Source organism: Notolepis coatsorum (assembly GCF_963971535.1).
Source record: "Notolepis coatsorum genome assembly, chromosome: 14".
In the NCBI taxonomy this organism is placed as follows: domain Eukaryota; kingdom Metazoa; phylum Chordata; class Actinopteri; order Aulopiformes; family Paralepididae; genus Notolepis; species Notolepis coatsorum.
In genome coordinates this window covers 58,526,951-58,541,695 of record NC_140178.1, presented here as the reverse complement: position 1 = coordinate 58,541,695, position 14,745 = coordinate 58,526,951, and the positions used below count along the sequence as shown (strand labels likewise).

At 43.5% G+C, this 14,745-nt stretch overlaps 1 protein-coding gene across 2 annotated transcripts in view; it reads right to left on the bottom strand.

Annotated features, from left to right (window-relative positions):
* Positions 1–588: 588 nt before the first annotated feature.
* csnk1da (casein kinase 1, delta a) overlaps positions 589–14,745 on the bottom strand; it is a 172,812-nt gene continuing 158,655 nt past the window's right edge. The window contains exons 9-10 of one of the 2 annotated variants that reach the window (XM_084329512.1): positions 9,201–9,272; positions 589–3,101 (exon numbers count right to left, since the gene is read on the bottom strand). In XM_084329512.1, coding sequence (XP_084185638.1) covers positions 9,240–9,272 — 33 coding nt within the window. In that variant the 3' untranslated portion in view covers positions 589–3,101; positions 9,201–9,239. The remainder of the gene's footprint in view (positions 3,102–9,200; positions 9,273–14,745) is intronic. The other variant, XM_084329511.1, reaches the window with a different exon arrangement.

Genomic DNA, 14,745 nt, shown 5'->3' with positions numbered 1-14,745 from the left:
CAGTCATGTGACCTGACCCTCTCCAACACTCAAGATGGGACATGTGGTTGTGCGGTTCTCCTCAATCATGTGGTTTAGTTGCTGTGGAGCTGTCAAGCTGAGCAAGATGACTTGTTCTTGTAACCATCCTCTTCAGCAGCAGCAAACAGGTAGAGGTTGTCCGACAGCGCCCCTCAGTGGCCGGAGCGTAATTACTAGCAAACATTAGTTGCCAACACTAGTGGGGTTAGTGGGGTAACGACGAGGCATATTATAAATTGGAATTGGCTTCATGGGATTCTTCATGAATCATACTCTATGGATGTCTGTTAGCATTAGAAATGCTAACAAGTTGTACTACCTCTACATCTCCCAACAACCAAAGCACTGGCCTGAAAAGACTAGGCTTAAATGCTTCTTATAGTCCCTTTCACTAAAGAACTGTTTACACTATAGGTAGATAAGAGAACTGACAATCATCCAGTGTTGAAGTTGGCCATTTTGTGTGTGGGAGCAAGCAGGCCAGTACAATGAACTGGTTGGGCCTTTTATAAAAAAAAGAAAAAGAAAAAAAAAAGGCCAGGTGAATTTAGTCAATCAATCCATTGATAAGAGAGCGTACAAGTACTTATTAATTTATTTACACAATTTTAAAATACACAAGTACAGTGGCATTACAAATTAGGGACACAGGGGGTGTGGGGGGGGTGTTGTGGGAACAACATTTCCCATGGCTCCACAGCGACAAATGCATTGTGGGACACCAGTGACCGTCACAAGTCATAACGCAAAACAAAAAGGGAAGAAAATAAAATGTGTAAGTGAGTGTGAAGCGAACATGACAAGACTGAAGAAATGACAACTGATCCCACAAAAAGTGTACTTGCGTTCATCGCTAAACCAGAAAATGCGTTCATGTCATTACATTTTTCCCCCTCTTCTTCACGTCCACTGGTGGAAAATCTAAAAGTAATCTAACTTAGCAGGAACAACAATGGAAAAAAGCATTCACCACTCCTCCATACATCATCAGCCTACAGTAGTGGCTAAAATGCAAACATGGTACTTTTTTGCCACCAGTAGGCACATCCTATATACATAAGAACAGAAGCTTTTAAAATCACCACTACAATCCCCTTCATCACAACTACAAGAAAAAGGGCCTACAGTACTTTAAAACCAGTCTAAACCACACTGATGAGAAGAGTCAGGACACTTTCCTCTTGAATTCTCTGTAATGACGGGGGATGGGGGGGGGGTGAGCTTGTTTAAGTCTCTTAAGTCTCTTTAGGGGGGAGGGGGGATGACTACTCAGGTGAGTGTGTTTGTCGTTTAGATATTAATTTGTCCGGTGCAAACTGGGGGGTTGGCAAAGCAAGGCAAGAGAGCCAAAAAGCACTCTCGTACTTAGCACCAGTGTCATTAACATGGACACCCAAGCTCCCACCCTAGTCAACGGCTCATTAACCAACACCTACTTATATCAGGCTATTTATATATAAATGTTGATTCAGGTATAAAAATGGATTGATTAAAAACAATTCAAATGTCATTTGGGCTCAGAAATGGGTGTCTAGTAGGGAGATGGGTTGGACTCCACTGGGGGTCTGAAGGAGGTCACATCGAGGGCGTTGCGGGACAAAGTGAAACATCATGACAACAAAACATCCTGGGTACATCTCACCCCTTATAGCATATATATGTACAACTACCACCATATATTTCGCACAGAAACTCACATTACAAAAAAAAAAAAAGGCAGAAACCACACGCGCACACATTTACTAACCACTGGGTTAAAAGAAAGTCATATAATGTGGAGGATCTACATCACAGGCATTTCATTCACAGCTTTCCACACCAGAAGCAGAGTTCTACAGAGACAACCTGAACACTAAGACTAACATAAAGAGGTGTCCAGAGTGGTGGTGAAGAAGAGGAAGAGGGACAACCTCCTTCCTGACTGCTTCCATACACAAATAGGCAAAAAAAAAACGATTTTTTTTCTAAAATACACACCACCACCAGCAGAAGTGGAGCCGGTTAAAAAACAACCTAGATGAGGAGAGAACTCTCTGTAAACGTAAACAGCAAAAAATACCTCTTTAAATAAAAAATAAAAATTGACCTTACCCACGCCCCATTTAAAAAAAAAGTATAATTGTAGGATACTTTCAGAACACAAAATGCAGCCTACAGGGAACTCTCCGGGTGCACTTCCTCCTCTGGTCCGTCTTATATAATCGTGTCTCCTTGGTTTCATAATTGTCCGTTTAAAAATGAATGAAAGAATTACCTTTCAAGACAGTTAAGAGTTCGACATTTTCCAACAGAGAAAGAAAAGAACAAAATAAGTGTGTGTGTGTAGAAGTCCGGAGAATGCAGTTGATACAAACCGCAGCTTTAAATCTGCTGAATAACATAAAAACTAAATTGGTGGGAGAGAAAAACAAAACATAAAAAATTAATCACAAGTGAAGATCAACAAAGAGTTGAGGAGAAAGTGACTTAATGACTGTGTGTGGCTATCTCTATTATTTTAGAGAGGGAGAGGGTAGTAGGGGGCTAACGGGGCATTGGAGGGGGGCAGTTGGGGGCTGAGAGGGTGGGGAAGTCTCAGAGGCAGGGTGGGTGGTGGTTAAGGCAAAAATACCCCCCTTTCTCTCTCTCTCCCGCCATCCCTTCTCCTCCCTCTTTCCCTCCCACCCGCGATAAGCCACGTGTATGTCCTGTCAAAAGTGTGAGAAAGAGAGAGAGCATGGCCAAACTCACGCGTTGAAATTCGTTTTAATTCATTGAAAGAGTGTGTGTGCGCGCGTTTATGTATTTGTGCATGGGTGTCCTCAGTTACAGCAATGTGAGTCGTGAGCTCCACCGGGGTTCAGTTGAAGAGTCAAGAGTTCTTAAATCGGCTCGTCGCGCTGTGGAGTCCTCATCCCGGCATTCCCAGTTGGTTTATGGTAAGAGTTCTGTCTGTGTGTGTGTTTGTGTGTGTGTACACATGTGTGATGGGGGAGGGGTGCGTGGCACAGGCCACGTGTGGAGCCCCTCCATGATGTGGCAGCAGGGCCTCATCGCGGGGCTGCAGACTGGAGGCCACCGGCCGTCACACGTGACAGAGCCTGAGAGAGAGAGAGTGAGAGCGAGAGAAGTACTTAGAATACACACATACACTAGGCTTAAATTACAGTGCACTTTGCTTCTATAAATAATAATAATAATAATAACAATGAAAATAAAATCAGGTTATTCATCACACTCCAGAGAGGGTGGTGGGTTGGGTCACAAGTCACAACAGACAGTGGGATCTCATCTAAAATAACACCAACAGCTCCTCTACAGGTTAGCTAGTAATATAAGATATTCCTTTATTGAACCCCTTGGGGAAATTCAGGCATCATAGCAGCATGGGGGAGAAGGGAGAGGAGGTACAGGTAGTAGAAGACATACAGGTACAGGTCACATAATTATAGTACAGTGCGAGAAGTAAATAAAGGCACTGTAAACAATATACAATATAATTAACTCAGCACACACGCGCCAGCAGAGGGCGAGACCAGTCCTCACTAGTGGAGCGAGTGGGTCACAACGGTGTTCACGTTTTACGGTAATGTTGCGACAGTGCTGTGAAAATACCGTAAAGCGTTGTGACGAGAGTTGGTGTGTGTTGTTGTGGTGCACTGGTGGAGCAAGCAAATAATCTGTCTCTTATTATATGTGAACTAAAGAGTACAAGGTTTACACAACAGCCCCCACCCGCTTTTTTATTGTATTTGTACCGTCCTGTACTATCCGCTGTCAGCTGTTTATCTCTCTTTGTGAGCTTGATTAACTAGCGTTAGCTCACGTTAACTAGCGTTAGCTCTGCGGCTAATCTTAGATTACCCTGAACTAAATCAATGACTAGGTTATAAAGCATTAGAGTAGTTTTCACTGCACATAGAAGTAGCCAAACAGCGGGAGCATTTCGGGAGCATATGACCAAAACCCAGGCAATTTCGAGCCCTTAAGGAATCAAATAGTCTGCCATGGCTAGGCTACATGCTAACGCTAATGGTGCAGGCTTCCGACTACCATTCTGAGAGCTAACGATGATTTGTTTACTTGGTAACACGGGTTGCCGCCCCCCCCCCCCCGCCCTCTCAGCCACACAAGAAGCAGGCAGTAAACACAGGGAGTTGTTTCCATGCGCAGTTGAGACTTTCATTATTGCAGGTGGAGTTGGGTTATTGTTCAGGACGTCACACTGGCAGATGGTCTAGAGTAGACAATAGTTTCTAGACAGACTCTGGCTTCAGGTTCTTTGGTTAATTGATTGTTGTCTAGTATTGTATTATTCTAAAATGAAAGACCATGAATGAAATCTACTGTAAGTAGTTACTTTTTTGTAATGAAAAACACTTTCACAGAAAGACGTTCACAGAAAGGTAAAGAAACAAACTACGTTCTATTTTATGGCAACAATGTTCAGGTTTGTTCTACCCGTGAGACCTAATCATGAAAAATAACGTTCAAAAATAATTTCACGCCAGACGGCTCCAAGTTTGACAGGGGCTGGCGTAGTGTAGTTTTATGAAATTCGAAAGCCCATCGAAAGCCCTGGGTCTCTTCTTTCATAGGACTACACACACATATGACGCCGTAATTTCCTCACGTCAATGTCTGCCGGTTTCCGACTCAATGCGCTGAGATTTCTATAAACTCATATTTCACTAATAACACAAAAAAAATCATTGTTAAAACAAACGTAGTGCTGAAATAATTCCAGGTCGTTTATAATTCCGTGATCGTCAGTAAATGCTTTATGTAGTATGGGTGATATATTGATCAGAGCAGTTTGCATGAATAATAATAAACACTCATGCTGAAAATGACGTCAGTGTCCTCTTACCGTTCGCCAATGAGACTGGAGGAAAAAGATCCCACTTATTTGAGGGTGATCTCCTAGATCCATTTTCGGTTTGTATAATCATAATAAACGCCCAAATCATATCGATTATTGAGTTATGGCAGCGATCCATATACACGATGTGTGTCTAGAGTCCCGCAACAATATGCGAGTGCCGGACGCATTTGCCCGGTGCACCGAGATCACAAGAGATCCATTTCCGGTTGTAACTCGCCGATCATCCACCAGGCGGCAGTATTGAAGCGTTGCAGAGTTGTGCAGGCTCCCACTGCATCAGACCAGGCTCCGTGAGGGCATTCTGAATACCATGGTGAAAAAATGAAATGTGATCTCAATAACATCGTACGCCGTGGAATGGCAGAATTAGCATGACCTTGAAACAGGGCCTGGTTAACACAAGCTTCAAGTTTCAAGTTTCTTTAATAGTTGTCATACAGAAGTACAGAATACTTTTGTACAAAATGCTTCTTACTGTTGCGCTCCAGAGACTGTGCATGACAAGATAGTATGAAATAAAAACATAGTAAAAATTAGAAGAAAAAAAAGAGGTCACAGTGTTCAGTTTAGACATATGTACAATGTTCATAGACGTAGTTACCATACAATATACAATACTGTGCAGTGTACTAATATACAATACTATATAGTGCAAGGCATAAATGGACGAGGTGCAGTTTAGGTACAATTCACAGTAGGTGTACGAGTTGTAGTGCAAATCCTTTATCAATAAATATAAAGTGTAAGTGTGTTTGTGTGATCTAAAGTGTGGAGAGTGGGTGCTGCAGTGTGTTGTTTGTTTGAGTGAGTGTGTGTGTGCGTGTGGGTGTGTGTGCTGTGTGCATTTGATGGTTGTTGCATAGTGATTATTGTTCGTTTAGCGATTATTGTTCGTTTAGCAGCCTGATGGCCTGGGGATAGAAGCTCCTTCTGAGTCTTTCTGTGCTCGCCATAAGACTCCGGTATCGCTTGCCTGACGGCAGCAGTTCAAAGAGGCAGTTGTTCGGGTGGCTCGAGTCCTTAATAATTCTCTTAGCCTTCCCCTTGCACCGCTTGTTGTAAATGTTCTGGAGGGTGGGAAGCCCCCCTCTAATTGTGCGTTCGGCTGAACGTGTCACTCTTTGTAGTCTGCTACGGTCTTGTGCAGTGCTATTCCCAAACCAGGAGGTGATGTTGCCGGTCAGGATGCTCTCTATTGTACATGAGTAGAAGTTCCTAAGGATCTTCTGACTGACTTGGAACTTCCTTAGGCGCCTGAGGAAGTAGAGGCGTTGTCGTGCCTTCTTCACAACACTGTCAATGTGTGTGGTCCATGTCAAGTCCTCGGATATGTGGGCTCCGAGGTACTTGAAACTGTTCACTCTCTCAACTGGTGCCCTGTCGATGCTGAGGGGGCTGTAGTCCTTGACCCCCGACCTCCTGAAGTCCACAATCATCTCTTTTGTTTTGCTGACGTTCAGGGAGAGGCAGTTCTCCTGACACCACTGTGACAGGTTCTCTACCTCTTCCAGGTAGGCCCTTTCGTCGTTGGCAGAGATCAGGCCCACCACTACTGTGTCATCAGCAAATTTGATGATGGTGTTGTTGTTCCGCTGTGCTACGCAGTCATGTGTGTACAGGGAGTAGAGGAGGGGGCTCAGAACACAGCCCTGGGGGGCCCCTATGTTGAGCGTGATGGATGAGGAGGTGCAGTTGCCGGCTCTTACCACCTGGGGTCTGCCCGTCAGGAAGTCCAGGACCCACTGGCACAGGTCATAGTTCAAGCCCAGGTCCCTGAGCTTGGCTATGAGTTTGGAGGGGACTATGGTATTGAATGCTGAGCTGTAGTCGATGAACAGCATTCTCACATAGTTCCCCTTCCTCTTGTCCAGATGTGATGCTGCTGTGTGCAGCACATGGGCTATGGCGTCCTCCGTGGACCTGTTGGGGCGATATGCAAATTGCAGAGGGTCCAGGTTGATGGGGAGGGAGGAACAGATGTAGCCCTTCACTAGCTTCTCAAAGCACTTCATGGCTATGGAGGTGAGGGCTACAGGGCGGTAGTCGTTGAGGCAAGCGGGCGTAGATTTTTTGGGTACAGGGATGATGGTGGACTTCTTCAGACAGGTGGGGATGACGGCCTGTTCCAAGGACAGGTTGAAGATGTCAGTGAATACCGGGGCCAGTTGGTCGGCACAGACTTTTAGGACGCGGCCGGGGATGCCGTCCGGTCCTGCTGCCTTCCTGATATCCACTTTTTTAAAGATCCGTCTCACCTCATGCTCTGTTACCCTGAACACTGAGTCTCCATCAGCAGACCCCCCCCCCCCCATTGCCGTGGTTTGTAGGCTGGTGTTGTTATTCACAGCCTCAAACCTCGCATAGAAGGAGTTGAGATCGTTTGCTAAGGAGATGTCACTGTTCAGTTTGAGGGGGGTTCCTTTGTAGTCTGTCATTGTTCTGAGGCCCTGCCACATGCCTCTAGAGTCAGCCTGTTCAAACTGAAGTTCAACTTTATCCCTGTAGCGCCGTTTTGCCTCTATTACTGCTCTCCTGACGTTGTATCTTGCCATCTTGTGTTCTTCCATGTTGCCTGTCACCAGCCCAGTGTTGTATGCTGATGTGCGCACTTTCAGAGCCTCACGGACGGATTTGTCTACCCAGGGCTTTTGGTTTGGGTAGATATTAATTTTGGTGGTGGGGATTATTACTTCTACCTGAGTACAGACATAGTCAATCACCGTTTCGGTGTATTCGTTAATATTGGCTGTGTTGTCACGGAGTACACTCCATTCTGTGCTTCCCAGCACTGCTTGGAGTGACTCTACTGACGTCACGGTCCAACGCTTAACCTCTCGCGAGACCACCGGCGTTCGCTTGAGACACTGTTTGTACTTAGGCAGAAGAAAAATTGCGGCGTGATCGCTTTTACCGAATGGACTAAGAGCCTGTGACTTGTACCCATTCTTAAATTGCGAGTATACATGGTCTAATATGTTCTCGCCTCTGGTGGGACAGGTCACATGCTGATAGAAATTCGGCAGCACCTTTTTAAGACGCGCGCTGTTGAAATCCCCCACTCCACTCCACTATTCCATTCCACTACAGGGCCTGGTTAACACAAGCTCCCCCTACAGGGCCTGGTTAACACAAGCTTCCACTACAGGGCCTGGGTATCAACTGTGGGATCATCACATCTTTTACAAATGGGCCCAACAGCATAGAACTACTACCGGAAATTAAGTTGTGTGCATCTCACTCGTCAATCTGGTACTGTGCGTCTCCTTCCATCAGTCTAGTACCTACATACAAACCACATCTTGTTTGTGTTTTATGGGTTCACCAATCTGGTACTGTAAAGACAAAACGGCAACTCATAATTTGACCATTCTCTGCAGTAATCCACAGCTGACATTACATCATGTGGAATCATGATTCTAGGGCCAGACCAAAATCTGTCTGGTAGTTTTATTTTATTTTTAAATCTAAAGCCATCTCATGAAGCCAGCTCATCTCCTACTCTGGCTATTCAGTAGGTGGTGACAGAGAGGCAACTACCCATGTGATCTAAGGATAGTAGTACTGCACTTGAAAAACATGTCAATCATTTTGAAATGTTCAATTGCAAAATTTTTGTTTTCTGGTAAATTAATCGACAAAATAATCAACAGATTAATCGATAACAAAATTGTTAGTTGCAGCCCTAAAACCATCAGAAATACATATTTAGTAGAGTGCATATCTACTAAAGAAAATATTTTTTTTGTGTCTATTATTGGGGGCGACAGTGTCTCGGGAGGTAGAGCAGTTATCTGGTAATCCGGAGGTTCCCGGTTCGATTCCTGCTCCTCCAGCGTGTCGAAGTGTCCTTAGGCAAGACACTTAACCCCCAATTGCTCCTGATGAGCAGGTTGGCACCTTGCATGGTTGCCTCCACTGTCGGTGTGTGAATGTGTGAGTGAATGGGTAAAACGCGAGGAACAAATTGCTCTATAAATGCAGCCATTTACCATTATAGATTTGATCAGATGCAAAAATTAAACTTATATTAACTCTATTCCTTGGCTGTGGACGAGGCCAAGTCTTAGAGCTAGGACTGAGCCTTGGAGAGGGGGAGGGGATGGTTACAACCACACCATGGCTTAGTCCCAAATCAACCTCTTAGCTCCCAGCTCCCCTGGGCAGCAGTACAGATCTCACAGCCCTGCTTCAGAATACAGGGAGGTACTGCAGGATAGGGTCACACCCATCCCTGTGCTCTTGGATCTGCCCTTTAGGCCAGGGAGGCTATAGGGGGGCTGGGGGAGGAGTGTTTGGGACTGGGTGCATCACTCACCCACTGGCAGCGGCCTTCACACCAGCACGTGGCGAGTGGCTACTTTCCCAGATGATCCAAGGGAATGCTATTCTGAGTTGAGTGGGCGGAGGAGGGGGAGGGTAGGAGAGGGGGGGGGGGGGGGGGGCGGTGTGAGGAGGAGGAGACACAACCGGACTTTGAGGAAGAAACTTGAAGACTTTAAATTTGGCAGGAATAAGAGGCGCTGAAGGGAGCGTGATATGCAACTACTATCTGAAGGATGACTTGCAGCTCAGAATAACTTGTCCAACAAAAATAAGTACCGGTACGTACAAATTATATTGTACACTAGACATTTTGCACCCCTTGACCCACATACAACAGGCAATTGCAAATGTTGGAGTCTTTCAATGCTTGGAGCACAGAGCTTGCCTACCCACATGGCACAAGCAGCTGACACAGCCGTAGCATAGAGATTACCCACAAGTAGATGTTAACGAATGGAGAGAAAGACTGGCCAGGAGAATAGCTTATAGCAGACTTAATGATTTTACAATACTTTTGCTAATGAAGTGAAATATCATCAACTATCCAGTTCGTTTTTATAGTGTAACGCTACTTCAAATCATTGAACGTACAGAGAGAGACGGGATCCTCACTATTGGAACTCTTTCCAGGATTAGCTTTGTTAGCGTTAGCAGCTAACGTTAGTTAAGGTTTTTACCGCAATGTGGGCATAGGGATGCCCCGATCGATTGGCCAGCGATCGGTATCGGCTGATATTCAGTATAAATATGAGATGGGTGAATTCCGATAATGTTTTATTTTCGCCGATCGTGAAAACCGATCGATGACACGCGTGAAAAACATGATCCAATTCTCAGCGGAGTTCTCACTTGCTGTCTCTCTTGCTCACAGCTCCTGTACGCCTTGCCCCCCCCCCTCACAGACCCATGTCAACAAATGCTCCAGCAGAGTAGAGTGCACCTCGAGTGATAGCTAATGTTACTGTTTAAACAAAATTACCCAGTCAACTATTCACTTTAGTTTAATACATGAGGCATTGTCTAACATTATCTAGCTGGCTAGCTACTGATAGCTCCTGATATCAACGTCTGATATCATTTTGGCAATATTTTTCGCAGTAGTTGCCTAGTGTTGGCTAACTAGCTATCGTTGTTCCGTGAGCTAACGTTAGCTACCTAGCTAACGTTACTGTTTAAACAAAGTGACCGAGTCAACTATTCACTTTAGTTTAATAAATGAGGCATTGTCTACCTAGCTAACTTTAGTTTAAACAAAATGACCCATTCAACTATTCACTTTCGTTTAATATACATGAGGCATTGTCTAACGTTATCTAGCTGGCTAGCAGTAGCTACAGATAGCTCCTAATATCAATGTCTTATAACATCATTCGTTTTTGCAGCTGTTTGCTAATTAGCTATTGTGTTTCATAGCTGTAACTGAACACTGAGAACATCTTATAAGTTTAGGAAAATACTTTGACTATAATGGTCAGAAGTAAATTAACTTAGATACTGTTATGCTCAACACCAGTACTATTCTACTACCAAAAGGGGCTATAGAAGGGGACATGGGGTGGGACTCTTGCTTGGTCAAGCAAAAAGGTGAAATGGTGAGGTTATGGAACCGCCTGGTCCAGCTGCCAAATGGCAGGGTGACAAAAAAGATTTTTAATTGGGACAGAGCACATGGTCATCCCTGGTCAAGAGAGATGTCCATGATTTTTTCTTCTACTGACTTGAGTATGATTTTTATGAACAATTTGCAGTGTAAGGTTCACATAATTAAAACAAAATTATCAACAATCCATCAGGATAAGTGGAAGGTGGAGATTTGGAAAAAACCTAAACTTAGAAAATATGTTGCAATTAAAAATGAGTATTTTACTGAACCTTATGTAATGTTAAACTTAAAGAGAAGACGGAGGTCTCTGTGTGCCCAGTTGAGGTCTGGCACCCTGCCATTGGCGGTGGAAGTGGGTAGATTCCAGGGTAAACCTGAGGAGGAGCGGTTGTGTGTTCTGTGTGATCTGGGAGTGGTGGAGGATGAATATCATTTTGTTTTTTATTGCCCTTTGTACACCACTTTGAGGAGGGCTTTATTTGAGAAAATTCAAATTGTAAACCCAGATTTGTTTTGGCAGTCTGAGAGTTGTATGTTGAGTTGTTTTTTTGTGGAGGACATCTTCGGTTTTGCAGGATTTTTGGAGAAGGCATGGCACCTGAGACAAAACACACTGTATCCTATATAATTGTATTTGAATTCACCTTGTTTTTCTGTTTATTTACATTGAGTACAGCTTGTGTTATATTACGTTTTATTGTATTTTCTTGTATTTCTTTATGGCCATCTTGGTCTATGTCATTTGTTAAGTAATTGGTAAAGTATATTATTATATACTTATTGTTATGTGTCTTGTAAGCCCATATGGGCTGGGCATACATCTGTATGTAAGACACGAAAATAAAAAATATCAAATCAAATCACGATTCACTTTAGTTAATTTCTAAGATTAGATTGATAATTTAGACAGGACTTTGAGAATGCCTGTGTTAGACCTACAGTATAATACTGCCAGCTGCTATAAGAAAAACAAAAACGATCGGTATCGGCAGTGTATCGGCCGATATGACTTAGATGATCGGTGATCGGTATCGGTGGCAAAAAACGTGATCGGGGCATCCCTAGCATACAGGAATGGAGGGATGTAAAGCATGTTAGAGGCATTGGACCCGTTGCTCTGGGCTGTAGAACGCAGGGCTGAAGTGCTGTCATAGCTTCTAAAATTGAAGGTGGAGGGTATCGGGCTCAGCCCCTCCCTTCCAGCTGGAGTTGACGTGAAACACGGAAGTTATCAAATGCGAGCGAAACGCGCACTGCGAGTCCTGGACTCCTGGCAGAACCACGAATAGTGGTTTAAGATAAGTTATTTATATTTTGAATGTGATTCATTGCACACTAGTTAGTTAGATTACACGTTGCGCATGACTTTGAACGTCTGCCATTTCCACCGCAAAAGGCACATACAAGTAAAAACAATATGATGCGTCGTTCATGAATATGCAAATCGATGAAATTCCGTCGACGAATCGTTGCAGCCCTAGTTCAGATAAACTGCAAAGACATTGTCTGGCTTTACTCGCGTCGGCTGTTCACCAGCAAAACTGGCAGTAGCACTGTTGAAATTTACAAAGAACGGGACCATTTATAAATGTAAATTATTCCAAACATGTCCCACGCCACTCGCACGACCTATAGAATGATATTGCATCTGACTCACTCCGTTCGCACGTCTATAGAGTGAAGCTGCATTGTGTCTCACTCCGTTCGCACAATCTATAGAGTGAAGCTGTGTCTGTCTTGCTCTGTACTCATCTATAAGACTGGAAGATACTGTATGTACCCTCATCTATAAGAGTAGAAGATACTGAATGTACTCATCTATAAGACTAGAAGACACTGTAATGTACCCTCATCTATAAGACTAGAAGATACTGTATGTACTCATCTATAAGACTAGAAGACACTGTATGTACCCTTATCTATAAGACTAGAAGATACTGTATGTACTAGGGATGCCCCGATCACGTTTTTTGCCACCGATACCGATCGTCTATGAGCCATATCGGCCGATACCGATCGTTTTTGGTTAAAAAAAAAATATATATATATATATATATTTTTTTTATAAAATATATATATTATATAATTATACTTGTAGTTGTATTATCTGCGAGACATCGTCACCACGCAACAAGTCAAAATGCTCGCTATCTGCAAACAGCTCCACTGTCTGTGTGTATACTCTGCTTTGGTCAAATCACATTCAGCATGCCCTCAGCAGGGTATATCTGCGGCTCTGCAGATATACCCTACTCCCCTTCTGCGATGCAAGCCAGGAGCTCGAATACGCATCGAATCAATGTTATAAGACATTGATATCAGGAGCCATCTGTAGCTACTGCTAGCCGGCTAGATAACGTTAAGACAATGCCTCAGTGAACTATTTAGTTTACTTGGTCATTCCGTGTAAACAGGGAGCTAACGTGAGCTACCTAACTAACGGAGGTATCATGCACTACTAGACTATTGCTGGAGCATTTGTTGATATCAGGAGCTATCAGTAGCTCGCCAGCTAGATACCGTTAGACAATGCCTCATGTATTAAACTAAAAGTGAATAGTTGACTGGGTCGTTTTGTTTAAACAGTAACGATAGCTAGGTAGCTAACGTTAGCTCACAGAGGTCGCATGCACTAGAGCAGACTATTGCTGGAGCTTGTTGACACGGGTGCGGGAGGGGCAGGGGGAGGAGGAGGAGGGGCCGTGTGCTGCAGCTCTGTGTGCTTGAGAGAGTCAGCGAGTGAGATCTCCGCTAAGAATTGGATCATGTTTTTCGATCGGTTTTCACGATCGGCGAAAAAATAAAGCATTATCGGAATTCACTGATCTCAAATTTATACTGAATATCGGCCGATACCAATCGCTGGCTGATCGATCGGGGCATCCCTAGTATGTACTCATCTATAAGACTAGAAGATACTGTATGTACTCATCTATAAGACTAGAAGATACTGTATGTACTCATCTATAAGATTAGAAGATACTGTATGTACTCATCTATAAGACTAGATTATACTGTATGTACGCTAATCTATAAGACTAGAAGATATTGTATGTACGCTCATCTATAAGACTAATATAATGCCTCTTTTCGACTCTACTCGCTTTTGGTACCTGGTACTTCGTTCGTTTTCCACTGCAGGTAGTACCCGCCGTCAGTGTAGCTGGTCGTCATAGCGAGGGCACGTGATGTCAACTTCAAGGCGACACCCAGACACACGTATCGAAGCTAGCTATAAAACTATATGAAGATACCTTCCGATTCTGTGTCATTTATTGATGAAACAAAACCAACACAATTGCTATGAAGATACCTTCACAGTGTATTCTGCGTCATTTATTGATGAAACAAAACCAACACCAAGAACAAAGAGTTTAATTTAGCAATTTTTTTTAGCTTACGTATAGTTAGCTAATAAGGCACTGGTATCATAGAATATAATAGAAATACTTTAATCATCGCGATTTGTAGTGTCAAATCTCCCTCTGGATGATACAAGTATTTCTATTCTATGATACCAGTGCCTTATTAGCTAACTACACGTAAGCTAATAAAATTAGCGATCTTTTGTACGCTATGTACGTTAGCCGCAATGCTAACTATTATAATGGTAAATCCCAGTCACATTAGCACGTAAGCTACCAAAATTAGCGATCTTTTCGTGAGACTCTTTGTTCTTTGTGGTAAATTGTGTTGATGTTGGCTTTGTTTCATCAATAAATGAGGCAGAATACACAGTGAATGTATCCTTTTTTTTATTGCACTTTGTTCTTGCTGCAAACAAATAATGAATGCTAATGTTTAGTAGTCGCGAGTCTATTTTTTTTTTTAATTTGCAGGGACGTCCCCCGTGTAGCGCAATAATAACGTAGTGACGATTCTCTCTTCTGACCAATCAGTGGTCTGAGGTGTCTCACATCACTTTTTGGTATCA